This window comes from Myotis yumanensis, unplaced genomic scaffold, assembly GCF_028538775.1.
Source record: "Myotis yumanensis isolate MYYU_CA2020_CCGP unplaced genomic scaffold, mMyoYum1.0.hap1 SCAF_11, whole genome shotgun sequence".
Taxonomy (NCBI): Eukaryota; Metazoa; Chordata; class Mammalia; order Chiroptera; family Vespertilionidae; genus Myotis; species Myotis yumanensis.
The window spans coordinates 42,384,757-42,399,128 of record NW_027223762.1 but is presented as its reverse complement, the minus strand read 5'-3'; the positions used below and the strand labels follow the sequence as shown (position 1 = coordinate 42,399,128).

Below are 14,372 nucleotides of genomic sequence, written 5' to 3'. Positions count from 1 at the left end.
TGAGGACGGAGTCTGCGAAGAAAGAATGACATGGAGACAGCGTTCAGTTGATCAGCAGCCTAGCCAGGATCTCTAGCCAAGTTCTGGTCAGGATCTCCAGCGAAGTTCTGGTTGGGATCTCCAGCCAGGTGCTGTGTCCATGTTCTCTTGCTAGGTTCTCCAGCCAGGTTCTGTCCAGGTTCTCCAGCCAGGTTCAGTCACCAGGTTCTAGTCAGGCTCTCTTGCCATGTTCTGTCTAGGTTCTCCAGCCAAGTTCTGTAGCCAGGTTCTGTCCAGGATCTTTTGCCATGTTCTCTCCCTAGGTTCTGTCTCTAGGTTCTGTGTCTAGGTTCTGTCTAGGATCTCCAGCCAAGTCCTGTCTCTTGGTTCTCTTTCTAGGTTCTATGATCATGACTTTCATCTCTTCCAGAGTCATCACCACTGAGATCAACCAAGCCCAATGCCATCCCATCACCACCATCAGATTCTGCATCAGCAGCATCACCATCACTGTCACCACCTCCCTCATCCACATGGTCACCAACATCAGCACCACAGTCATATGGATATCACTACAGTACTGCCCCCTTCACTGACTGCTGCTCCTCCAGTCTTAGGCCTCCCTGGGCTACGAACATGTCCTCAAGGCCTTACCTTAAATTCCCCAATGACAGATGGGTCCTCCATTTCCTCCTGAGTCTTGCCCCGGTAGAGCTTGAAGGTGTTACAAAAGTCAGACAGGCCCTCAAAGGCCTCCACATTCTCCAGTTGTGTGTCATAGACCTGCCACATGCGGGACAAGAGAATAGGACAAGAAAAGAGAGAAAGAAGAGGGATAGCAAAGGCAGAGGAAACATGACAGTGTTCGAGTGAAGGAAAAGAGAGAAGAGAGAAGAAAATGAGAGGGAAAAACCACAAGCAAATTAGAGGAACATAGACAAAGAGGAGAGCAGGTGGGAGAGGTGGAGATAAGAGATGGGGCCAAGGAGAAAGAGAGGCAGGAGAGGGAAAGAACAAAGGCAGAGATAACAAAGATGCAAATAGCGGAGATTAAAGAGGGGGCGGGAGTAAGAGGAAGACATTTATTTAGTGCCACTGGAGAACAGGGTTTTCTGGTTAAAGCAGTATTCTAGGTATCTGAGAGTCATCTCATACACAGGTGGTACATTTTTTCAAGAAAGTAATATTATAGTCAAACAAATGCATGAAAAGCTAACTGACATTTTGTTTGAAGATCAAGACAGAACTCCGGAAAAGTCACAGGTCAGCAAGTCAAGCCACAGTGCTCCTTGTCCTGATGTCCTAATGGCAATGGGATCAAACACCGGGCCAAGTGGGCCTTTTGAGCACCACTTTAAATTTGTGAACTCGATTTCTTTATTTCATGCCTCCCAAACAGCCAATGACTTTTATTTGTTAGGACAGTATTTTGGAATTGCTTAGATTTAAACAAAGCAGTGGCCTTCTGTTTTAAAAAATAAAATATACCTAATAAATAGTGCTATTCAACAACCTAGCAGACATGCTAAGTTGGTTATATCTGAAACTGACAAGATACTTCAGGAAAGTTCCTTTCTCATAATGTTAAATATTATTTCTCATTGAGGCCTAGCTCAAGTTCTAGCTCTTCCAAGAAAGCATTAATTATGCAAGTGATATAGGTTCATTATTAAAAAATATAAAATACAAGAAAATATTATTATTGCCTTATATTCTGATTCCCAAAATATAACAACTCATTGCTTGGTTAACATTTGATATGCATCATTTTGAATTTTTTCTTGCTCCATTTACACAGTTGATTCATTTCAATCAAAGGACCAGTCTTTTGATTCGTCAATCCTGCCATTTTCTCTATTCTAGTTCCTTATGTCTGATTTTATTACTTTCTTCTTTCTACTGTTTTAAGGTGTTTTTTTAAATTCTAACTTCTTCACTTGAAGCTTTGTTTACTTTGCTGCCTCTATTCTGATAAGAAAAATACTTACTGCTCTGAAATCGTCTCTGCTTCCTACTGCCTTGGCACTGCCCCATTTGTTTTTGCTGTATAATGTTTTCATTTTCTTGGCATTCCGTAATCATAGTTTTACTTTATTATTTGATCCAAGAGCCAGATGCTTCATTAGTTTTCATTCTTTCTTTTTAGTTTACATAAGCTTTTAAGGTTACAAACTTCCTCTGAACACTGCTTTAGCTATAACCAGTAAATGCTAATGTGAAGCATTTTATCATTTCCCAGATATTCTGAAATTTTGGGTTGTATTTTCTTTTTCACCAAGAATTGCTAAAAAAACAAAAACAAAAAATGGGGTCTTAAAAATTTTTTTCTAAACAGAAGTGCCTTTGGGGGCTTTTGATCTTGTTAGTAAGTTCTAATTTTATAGTATGATCAAAAACCATTATCAGTGGCATTGGCACTTTTTGAAATGTATTAAGGTTTTCTTCGTGGCCTATTACATGGTCAATTTTTACAACAGTGCAGTCTCTATTTTCAGGCTGCAGGATTTAATCAAGTTAATAATTATGCTGGTTTTCTATATCCTCTCACATTTTTGTCCCTTTGACCTGACATGAACTGAGAGAATAGAATTAAATCTCCCCCTACCTACAAGAGTGTTCCATTTCTTCTTGTATCTTCACAACAGAAATTGTGTAAATATTGATATATTATTTAGCACATAGATACTCTCAAAACTATCACCTCTTGGAATTAACCCATTTAATGTCATTAGCTGCCATTCTTTGCCTAACTTACTTTGGGGAGTTGAATGCACTTTCATCTAATGTGAAGACTGAAGATTGTGACTTCTGCTTTCTTTTTGTCTACATTTTCCAGGCACACATTTTCCCCATTTTTTTTTATTTTCAGCCTTTATGGATGTTTTTATTTTAGAGTTAGGTTTTGTTCTGAGATCTGATTTCAATTTTGTTATTAATAAGTGATTGAAATGGCATATAAGTTTAGTCTGCTTTTATACTTATATTTATATAGTTATATATTTATAGTTTTCTAGATTCACCAGTTATTTTTTAATCCTCACCCAACAATATTTTTCCATTGATTTTTAGAGAGAGTGGAAGAGAAAGGGAAAAACAGAGAGAAATATTGATGTGAGAGAAGCACATTGATTGGTTGCCGTCTGAATGCACCCCAACCAGGGCAGGGGCCAGGGAGGAGTCTGCAATTGAGATATATGCCCTTGACCAAAATTGAATCCCGGACCCTTCAGTCCTCAGGCCGATGCTCTATCCACTGAGCCAAACCAGCTAGGGCAGATTCATTGATTTTTGTTTAATCTTTGCCTGCATGGTCTGGGGTGTGTGTGTGTGTGTGTGTGCGTGTGTGTGTGTGTGTGTGATTCTTCTGATATCTAGGATGACTTGAATTTATATTCTCATCTATATAATAAAAGCCTAAGCAACCTTTACAGCAGAACGACCAGAATAACCGGTCACTATAATGCGCACTGACCACCAGGGGGCAGACGCGCAACGCAGGAGCTGCCCCCTGGTGGTCAGTGCGCTCCCACAGGGAGAGTGCCACTCAGCCAGAAGCCAGGCTTATGGCTGGTGGAGCCTCTCCTGCCTCCGCAGCAGCACTATGGAAGGAGCAGAGAGCCCAGCGGTAGGAGCAGCAAGCAGGCAGGCTGTAAGGAGTGAGGGGTCCCAGACTGCAAGAGGGATGTCTCACTGCTGGCTTAGACCCGATCCCCATAGAGAGTGGGCCTAAGTCGCAGGCGTACATCCCCCGAGGGGTCCTGTACTGCGAGAGGGCACAGGCTGGGCTGAGGGACACTCCCCGGCCCCCGCCGTGCACAAATTTCATGCACCAGGCCTCTAGCATTATTATAATTTTATATATAGTAACAATGCTCTACTTCATCTTTGTCTTTAGAGACAATATTTATAAATTACCTACTATAGCAATGATAAATTAATCAAATGGCATCTCCTGTCCTCACCATCACCCAATATTAGATAATATTATCTTCCTTAATATTTACTCCTGTACTGTTTGTTTATAATTTGCCAATTTTAAATAATATCTGTCAACACTACTTGTTCTATAATATGGCAATCATTGTCTTACTTTGTATCACATCACCTTTTTTTCTTCTCCATCTAATTTTTGTCAGTTTTATCATTTCTACATGTTCAGTATATATATTAATATTCCAGCCTATTACTCTAACCCTTCCATTTATTTTGATTTTAGGTCTAAGGTAAAATGTGATCACAACTAGTCCTCTTGTTGTGGTTTTCCCAGTTATCTCCTAGTTGGTTGAAGTTCAGTCCCCAGAAGCTCCTCAGGATGGGCTCATGGGAGTCACATTACCTGTTCCTGAATATGCATGCCTGGGTGCTCATAGCCTCTGTGCTTGAAAGGCAACGTGGCTGCATACAAATCCTCAGTCACCCTTTCTTTCCTCGATGATCAGTGGATGGTGCTTTATTATCCTTGGGTATTAAATGTTGTGGAGAAATTAAAGCCACCTTGATTTATTTCTTATTTTAAATGACAATATTTTTGAAAGGAAATGTGCATGACTACACCAAAACATTCTTTATCTCTAAAGTCCAATAACATATACTAGGATTTGTCTCAGGATTGATCAATCTGGGTCAATTTTTCCTGACACAAAGTGGACTAATATGTATATTCAAGTATTCTTTTATCTCAAGTTTTATTAAAGTGTTAAGTGTTCATTTGTTTTTTTTTCATAGTTTTGTTTGTCTTCTGAAGCTCCAATTATGCAAATGTTGGATCTCCTTTCCCTGCGTCTATATGTCATTTTTTCTTTTTTTTTTTATAACTCTTTCTTTATTTCCATTTCCTTGTGCTTACTTTCACCATTTCTGTCCTCTATGCCCCTTACCGTGTTTTCCAAAGTGGGCTCCTTTGTGTTTCCTTCTCTTCCTTTCCTGAATCTTATCAGCTCATATTTCATCTCTTCTCATCTCGATCCCTTGAGTTTTTTTCATTTCTGCTTTGTATTCTGACTGCCTATTTCTAAGAAGTTTATAGCAAAATATGTCACCTTGTCTGCTCCTTGGCAAACTTTTTTTGGCGGGTACATATCTTCTTCTTTTGGTTAAGTTATGATTTAAATTTTCTCTTCCTTTTTTCATAGCATTTTAAAATTAATGCTGTGTTATTTCTTTTATTATTACTTGTCACTAAATGTGTTGGATTTTCCTAGATGAATTATTTCTTTTGTTTCGCCACAGATGCAGACAGCTTCCTGCAAATACGGCCCATCTGTGTGATTCTTGTGTAGCTCTACCTTCTCAGCTTCTGTGAACCAAGCAGGCTCTATAAGGCTTTTGTAACCAGCCTGAGCCTGTCTTCCAAGTTCCCATATCCATTGTGGTGAACAAGGGATATAACTTTTATATTTTATGGTTAAACCTCAATTTCAGGAACTATATTTTTTAACTATTTGTTATGAAAATTTCAAGCACACACAACAGTAAAGAGAAGAGATAATAAGCCCCCATGTACTTATAACCTGTTTCAAATAGTTATCAGCATTCTTTTATTAGGAAGTCAGGGTTTCCTGAGATCTGCTACCACTATGACCTTTCATCATTTCCATGCACCTTCTCTTAATTTACTGCCGAGTGGCTTCTACCCAATCTCAGTTGCCTTTGGACAACCCTTACATGTATTTTGGAGTCTGCAAATTTTATTTGTTTCCAACTTTTACTGAAAATGGAGTTTGTGGGTTTGAATGATTTCCAGAAGAAAGGGGGAAAAATGCTGACGTATGCAGCCATGTTCATACTGGAAGTTCCAATAAAATACTTTTTAAATTTCCAAGTGGTTGGTCTTTTTGTTTAAACTTTTGTTATTTATTTCTCGTCTTATTACATTTTAATCTGTCTTGTATGATTTCTGCTTTTGGTAACATACTACTAAACTAATATATGATCAAATTTTGTAAGTGTTCTCTGAGCATTAGGAAAAAATGTATTCTTTATTTTTTAATTATTCTTATTCTCTATTATAAAGCTACTTTTAATGTAGCTTAAAAACATTTACTTTGTTATTCATATATTTTATTTCCTTATTTATTTCCTGCTTCATCTGTCTAGGAGAGAGGTACATTAAAATCCCCACTGCAATTTTAATTTAGTTTATATATTCCTATCATTTTTGCTTTAAGTATTTCTAAGATTTATTGTTCTATGCAAACATATTTGGGAATTTCTTTCATTCAGATGTACATATTTTATTTCTATAAAATACTCCATTTTGTTTCCTTTGCTTTTCACTTTAAATTCTATCCCTTTCTCTTTTGTTTGCACTGATCTTATTTTGTTTGCCAAAATATTTACTTTTCACCATTCTACGTTTTACTGCTTTAGACATGTCTTTGAACGATAGTACATGTCTTTGACTTCTGGTATATTCTAAGAATTCTTATCACTTAATAGATATGTTTAATTTATTTTTATGTATTAGGAAAATGAATATATTTTATTCTTTTTCTATTGTGTTTTCCTATGATGATTGGGATTTTTTTTATGCTTTCTTGCTGTATCTTTTGTTCTCTATCTTTTGCTATTAAGACTATGAGTTGTTGTTTTTCCCCCATGCTGATGATTACCAAAATATATTTTTCTTTTTGCCCACTGTGTATCCATTCTCTCCATATTGCTGCAGGCTATTTTTCAGTCTCATGTTGGTGGTGGTGGTTTTCTTCTATTTACTTATCCTTAAAGGCCCAGTGTTCGTTCACATCTGTTTTTCCCTCCAGTAACATGTTGAGTGCATACTTCCAGAGAGCCCATTTTCTCTTGGATACTGTCAGAGATCTCAGAGAGGTCAAGCTGGAGGCCTGGTGCCAATTCAGCATCCGGCATCTGAGGGAGCAGCAAAGGGGGGGGGGCAACATAATGGGCCACCCTGGCAGGAGCTCTCATTCTTACTTGGTTTTTCTCATTTCTTGACAAGGCTACAGTAAAAACATGCCAGACCTAAAGTGTCGAACCTTTTTTCCTGGTACACAAATATTCTGTCTCTTTGCCCAACCTCACATACCCAACTACCAAGTCAATGAAGAGCTTGCTGCCTGGGCCTCATCTCTGTGCATCCAGGTCTCAGACACAATTCGCCCATAAGCCTCCACTGTATCAGGCAATTCTTGACGCCTTGTGAAAGCGCCCTCCAGAGTACACCCCAAAGCTTTCAGTCAGCAGAGTTGCCTGGACGCCCCAGCCACTCACCCTGCCAACTAGCCTCAAGTCCCAGTCATCAAGACCCTGTAGGGTGCTCCATGGGCCTCTCCCATGTGTCTGACAGCCTTTGCAGTCCTTCTATAAATATGGCGACCAGATATAGCAAGTGGACATATAGGACACCCAGTTAAATTTGTATTTCAAATAAATAAAAAATAATTGCTAGGTAAGTATGTCTCATGAAACATTTGAAGCATGCTTACCTGCAATTCTGTATGTGGCAACCCTCTCCAGGACACTACACGACTCCTTTGGGAAGTGATTCTGAATCACCTCTGGTTATCTTTTTCAAAAGTAGCCTATTTTTTAAAGTGTAATTGTATTTGTGGAATTTCCTCAAAATACCAGAATTTCTCTGACTCATCCTTGGCTTTTTGTTTGTTTGTTTGGGTGGGTGGGCTTCTTTTCTTCTTTCCACAGAAAGAGAGTTGACCTTATTTTTATATTTACTGGGTAATTTCTGTCCCAATTGTAGGTATAGGGTAATCACAGCAACATTCTTAAGCTGACTTTCTTTTTTTCCTTTGACACAAAATTTTATTATAGAAAAATTCAAATGTCTTCAATAGATACAGAACAGTATAACAAATCCCTAAGAACCCATCTCTAAGCTTTAACAATTTTCAACATTTTGCAATCTCAATAATTTTTAATATTTTGAAAATCTATCAGAGGGCCACCCATACCATCCATCTTCCCCCTTACTATTATTTTTTTTTTTTAGCATCTTAAAACAAATCTCAAACATCGTTTCACCCATAAATACTTCAGTACTTTCTAGCATTCTTCCAAAAACACTTTCTGGGTCATCCCCGCCCACAGTGACTTCTTGCTCTAAATATCTGGTGACCTTTCTTACCTCAATTAGTTTATCCAGATTCTTCAGCCTTCAGGTACCAAATGAGGAGACAAACATAAATATACATATATTCTCTTTCTGTTGTGTCTCCCGTGCCCATCACATGTGCCCAGGGCTAACGGACAGAAGAGAACATTAGAGAGGCCTCACCTTTAGAGTGTCAAAGTCCTTCTCCAAGTAGGAGCCACACTTTTCCCTCTCCCCGATCGAGGCATAGAATTTGCTCCACCAATCGATGAACTCCTCCTCCTGAGCAGGTAGAAAGACACTCATCATTTCAGAAACAGAACTTGCCGAGCAAGGTCCTTCTGGATTGAACAGCTGGCAAGGCCTACAGGTTGGCCGGGACTTCAAAGCAGCCCTGCTGGGGTGAGTTTAGGGGAGCAGAGAGCTGGAACTTCCTGACCCTCCAGGGGGGCCAAGACTGCACAGACTGGGGAAAAAAAGGGTTTGAATACCTGCTTGGTGCATGAAGAGGCAGAAGCTCTAGCCTGGGCCCTGTCCCCCATTCATTGTGTGGATCTGTTAAGCTCTCGGGTCTCCCTTTTCCTTCTGGGAAGTGGGCATAAATCACCTGAGGCTAAAATGTGATGGTACATAGGGTAACTCTTTGGGGGAAATGTCAATAATGTCTTATTTATAAATATAATGCAGTAGACCCAGGGTAACTCAGACCCCCAAAGAGCTATCCTGCACCTGCCCCCACTCCAGCAAAAAAAGAGAAAGCATCAAATACCAGAACTCGGCCTCCCCCAAGGTCAAATCAAGGTCAAATCCTTGAAAATCAATAAACACTAAGTGTCTTTTGTTCAAAAAACACTATGCTACCTGAGAGAAATTAGGTGAGAAGAAAGGAAGGCTGTGACAACCCGCTCTCTGCCCTGTCCTTCCTCCATGTACTCACACTTGTAAGGAAAGGTAGACAAGCCTGTTATGTATGGTACACACAGGTCTCTCCACTTTTAACTCCTCCTGCACACGCTGTGCCTACACGACCTTTTAGCTCTTGTAGGTGGGGTGGTCACTCTTCCCCAGGCCTCCGCACAAAATCTCCAGGGGCCGGGCACTTGGTCTGTGCCTGTGACTGCCATTAGAGCTCACCGGTTCAGTGGGAAGGCCAAGGACAAAGTGTAAGGATAGCCCATCTGGGACTCACTTTCCTCCTCCATATGAGGGGGTGAGTCAGGAGATCTCCCAGGACCCGCCTCTGATTCTATAAAACGAACTGAATGTCTACCATCGAGTGTCTAGAAAGGTTACTGGCTCTCTTTAAACCAGTGGTTCTCAACCTTCCTAATGCCGCGACCCTTTAATACAGTTCCTCATGTTGTGGTGACCCCCAACCATAAAATTATTTTCATTGCTACTTCATAACTGTAATGTTGCTACTGTTATGAATCGTAATGTAAATATCTGATATGCAGGATGTATTTAGGCGACCCCTGTGAAAGGGTCGTTCAACCCCCAAAGGGGTCACGACATACAGGTTGAGAACCGCTGTTTTAAACCAATGCTCAGTCAGTCCTTTGAGTTCTGGCATATTAAGGGTGAGCACAAGCTGAAGAAAGGCTGCAGGAACCTGAACGGGCACCATGGGGAAAGGGTGGAATGAGGTTCTCAGCATCTCATCCATCCTCAACGTATGGCCCTAACACCCTCTGTGTGGCCAGAATGCAGTTCCCAGACACACAGCACAGAGAGCGGGTATCGGAGCAAGGATGGGTCTGCAGAGAGCCACTTTTTGAACAACTTACCAAGAGGAGCTTCTGTAGCCAGAAGAGAGGAAAAGAGGGTCAGATGTGTTAAGACATAAGGTAGCAGAGCCTTCTCACTTGTAACCACTCTTGAAAAAGCTGGCATAGGGCAAGACAGACCTTAGCCCTGATGTTTTAAGTTCAATTTAAAGAAAAAGATACTATGGATATATAAACATATACAGACATACATGTCAAACTCAAACATGACCAACACATGGAAGACTATATTTAAATAGACATGCCCAAGGGATATATATGCCAAAATACACATACACAACCCCCCCCAAATACACACATGTATATATATGTAGAAATGGTTAGAATGGAATTTCATTTAGCTTTTTTATTCCTCCTCAGTATTTATTTTCTTCTCCAGCCCAGATACTTAAAGATTTGGATGGATGACTCAGGCTCAGAGTCAGGCATAAATAGGCAACAACCAGTGTGTTTTGTATGAAAAAATGACATTAACACAACAGTTACAGAAAAGTTATTGCATTTCCCTCAGTCTTGAAAAATCAAGTAAATTTTTTAAAAGAATATGGAGACGGAGAATATGAATGATACCATTAACAGTATCAATTAAATAGACAAACATTATGTAATCTAAACACAGAAAATATACCTTCTTGTCCAGCATCGTTGGAGCACTTAGAAAAATTAAAAGCCACAAAGCAAATTTCAATAAAGTCCAAACATGAACTATTATCACACTCTCTAACCATAATGCAATAAAACTGGAAACTAATGAGAAATTTAAAAATAAAAATCCCAAACTTTTATAAACTTAAAGGCATACTCTTAAAACCCTTCTAAGTCAAAGAGAAAACCACAACTAAAATCAGATACATCGAAAATATCAACAGTGAGAGGACTATGTTCCCAAATTTGTGAGTGGTAGCCAAGTATGAACTCAAAGGAAAATTCAGTCTTAAATGTTTTCGCTTTTATACAGGAGGAATGAAAATAAATTATCTGATAACTCACGAAATAAGAAAGAGAAAACTGGGAAGACCAAAAATTGAAAGTGACAAGTAGAAATTAATATAGTAGAAAGAAAAGGGATATTACAATTAATAATTAAACCCCAGAGAAAAATTTTAAAAGATCAATAAAATAAGCATTTATTAAGTCTAGTATTAAAAAATGGGTATACCATTAGAAATCAGGAAGATAAAATAAAAAGATATTATGAGGAGAACAGACACATTAAGAGATTTACCATACCCAAATCAATGAAAAAACGTTGGAAAATCTAGATGAAGTAGATGATTTTCTAGAAAAATATAAATTGCTAAAATGGATTCAAAAGTAATAGAAACCATGAAGAAATCAGTAACCCTGAAGGTGAAAGAGATCTCAAAACACTACTTAAAAAACAAACAAACAAAAAACACCAAGCCAAGATGGTTTCTTTGGGGGGAAATCCTATCAGTCTTAATAAATCATTCTTTGTTCCATAGCATAGAAACAAGATGAAGTTTCCCCATTCATTTTTGGGGAGAAGGAGAGAGAGAGGGAGAGGGAGAGGGAGAGGGAGAGGGAGAGGGAGAGGGAGAGGGAGAGGGGGAGAGAGAGAGGGAGAGGGAGAGAGAGAGAGAGAGAGAGAGAGAGAGAGAGAGAGAGATCCTATTCCTAAATGAAGATGTAAAGATCTTAAATAAAATACTAACAAAGAGATTACTGCAATAACTCTGACATGGTCAAGCTGAACTATTCCAGAATGTAGGAGTACTTCAATATCACTGAGTTAAGGAGAGAAAACCCACCTGATCATCTATAACAGAAATTTGGCAACTGTGGCCCACTGGCCGGACACCTGGTTTTATAATTCAAATATTACCTATGGCTTTAAATATTTACTATCTGTCCATTTAAGAAAAAGTTCGTCAACCCCTAATTCATAACATGCAAAAAAGATGCAGGGGTGATAAAATGTTTCAGTTATTCCTAAATGAAACTCTCAGTGAATTAAGAATTAAAGGAGGCTTTTTTAGCATAAGAATATCTTAAAGCAGCAGTTCTCAACCTGTGGGTTGCGACCCCTTTGGGGGTCGAATGACCCTTTCACAGGGGTCGCCTAAGACCATCAGAAAACACATATATAATTACATATTGTTTTTGTGATTAATCACTATGCTTTAATTATGTTCAATTTGTAACAATGAAATTGGGGGTCACCACAACATGAGGAACTGTATTAAAGGGTCGTGGCATTAGGAAGGTTGAGAACCACTGTTTAAATAATAGCCAGCATTGTGCTTAATAGCATTAGGCATTCTCCCTTTTGGGTTATGGACATGAGGCTGCCTCTGCCAATAATTTTCACGTGCTATGGCTATACAGAGTCAGAGTAGTTGAGAGGTAGGACTTGGGAGCCAGACTAGCAGGGTTCAAATCCTGCCACTCCTTTCTGTGTGACCCTGCACAACTACTTAACTCCTCTCTGCCTCAGTTAGCTTACCTGTGAAATAGAAAAATAATAGCACAAATTTGATAAATTTGGGTGATCCTTGGCTTTTAGGTTTCCAAGAGAAAATGCTTGTCCACACAAAAACTTGCTGTTCATAGCAGCACTATTAGAAATTGCCAGAAACAGTCCATCAACTGATGAATAAAGAAAATAATATACCCATACAATGACATATTATTTGATAATAAAAAACAATGAAGAACTGATGCATGCTACAACATGGATGAACCATGAAAACATTATGCTAAATAAAAGAAGTTAATCACAAAAGACCACATATTGTATGATTCCATTTATATGAAATGTCCAGAGTAGGCAAAGCTATTGAAACAAAAAGATTATTAGACATCCTGCCTTCCCCCTTATTACCATGGGTGCTCTACTTGCACTCCAACCCAAGGCCAACCCTGCACCGATGTCCTGGGTTGCATGCTTTCTGGTCTCCTCGAGGACACTACTCCATGATGCTTCTCAGCCTCTTCTGCATCATCAGACTTCCCTCTCTACCAGATCATTCCCATCAGCATTCAATCATGTGACACTAGTTCTCCATTATTTAAAAAACAAAAAAATCTTTGACCACACTTTCTCTTTTGGCCCCCACTTCATTTCTTTCTTCCTTTTACAGAAAAATTTCTAGAAAGAATTGCCTACACTTGTCTTTAATTCTTGTTTTCCATTCTCTCTGCTCTACCAAAACATGTTTGTCAAGGTCACAATCGCTCGGGCCTCATAATCAATCTAGTAGCTGTATTTGATATAGGCAGTCACTCCCCTTGCCTTAGAGAGCACAGTGACCCTCCCATCTCACTGGCCATGCCTTCAAAGTCTTTGCTAATTCCTCCTTGTCACTCACCCTCTGATCATCTGAGTGTCTCGGTGCTCCTCCCTGATCAGACCTCTAGTCCTCCCAACCACTTTCACTCCCTTGGGGTTCTCCTTGGGTCTTATATCTTCAAATAACACATACATTGACAAACCCCAGCCTGGATGACTCCTCTGAACTCCAGCTGCCTATTTCACATATATCCTACAGTAGGTATCCCACTGGACAGCCACTAAATTCCTCAAATGTACCTTGTCCAGAATCCAATTTCGGATCTTCCCCCACCCACCTGCTCCTTCCACAGTCCTCTTCTTGTAAATAGATGCCAACTTCTTCCTTCCAGATGTTCAAGCCAAAAACAAAGCAGTCACCTTGGACTCCTATTCCTCGTGCTCCACATTCAATCCATCAGCAAATCCTACTGGTGTCATCTTCAGTACAGGTTCAGAATCAGACCACTTGTCCTCTAGTTCCCCATCATCTGGATTACTGCATCAGTCTTCTTACTGGCCTCCTTAGCTGCCAGATCTATCTCAACACAATAGCCACACACATTGGAACACGTCACTTCTCTGTACAAATCCCTCCAATGATTTGCCAACTCCCTCAGAATAAAGCTAAAACTGTTACAAGTCCGTCATGATGAGGCTTTCACTCCTCCCTGATCTCATGTCCTTGAATTTTCTTCCTTACTCACGCTGCTCCAGCCACAGTGGCCTTCTTTGTCCTTCAACATTCCAGCACCTGCATGCTCTTCCCATGGCAGGAAGTCTATGCTCATGCTAGATGCATAAGTGACCTCTTCACCTCCTCCAGGTCTTGACTTAATTGTAATCTGTTTTACCCTCCTACTCACCATATTTTAAATCACAACCCCCTCCCAGCAAGTCTTATTCCCCTTTCCTTGCTTTTTCTCCTCACCAACCAACATCATCTGACATTGCATATATTTTACTTAGGTTTTTGTTTATTGTGTCTCCTTCCCCATAGGGCAGAGATTTTTATCTTTTTAACACTGTGTCCCCAGGACGTAGAACACTGCCTGGCACATATTTGAAGTTCAGTAAATAGTGGATGGATATATGCATGCCTAATTAGCAGGAGGATGGGTGATCCTTGGCTTTTAGATTTCCAAAAGCCGATGACATGCCATTAAAATAATCGGTTTAAAAGGATGTTTGGTCCAGCCAGTTTTCCCACCAGAAACGGGCGAGATGAAAATGTAGAGGGGGGGAA

At 39.7% G+C, this 14,372-nt stretch overlaps 1 protein-coding gene across 19 annotated transcripts in view; it reads right to left on the bottom strand.

Moving 5' to 3' along the window:
* The window catches only part of DYSF (dysferlin), a 200,321-nt gene that overhangs the window by 22,449 nt on the left and 163,500 nt on the right, over positions 1-14,372 (bottom strand). For all 19 annotated transcript variants that reach the window (XM_070429442.1, XM_070429443.1, XM_070429449.1 and 16 more), the window contains 2 exons: positions 8,231-8,329; positions 634-762 (listed from right to left, as the gene is read on the bottom strand). In XM_070429442.1, the coding sequence (XP_070285543.1) occupies positions 634-762; positions 8,231-8,329 (228 nt within the window). The remainder of the gene's footprint in view (positions 1-633; positions 763-8,230; positions 8,330-14,372) is intronic.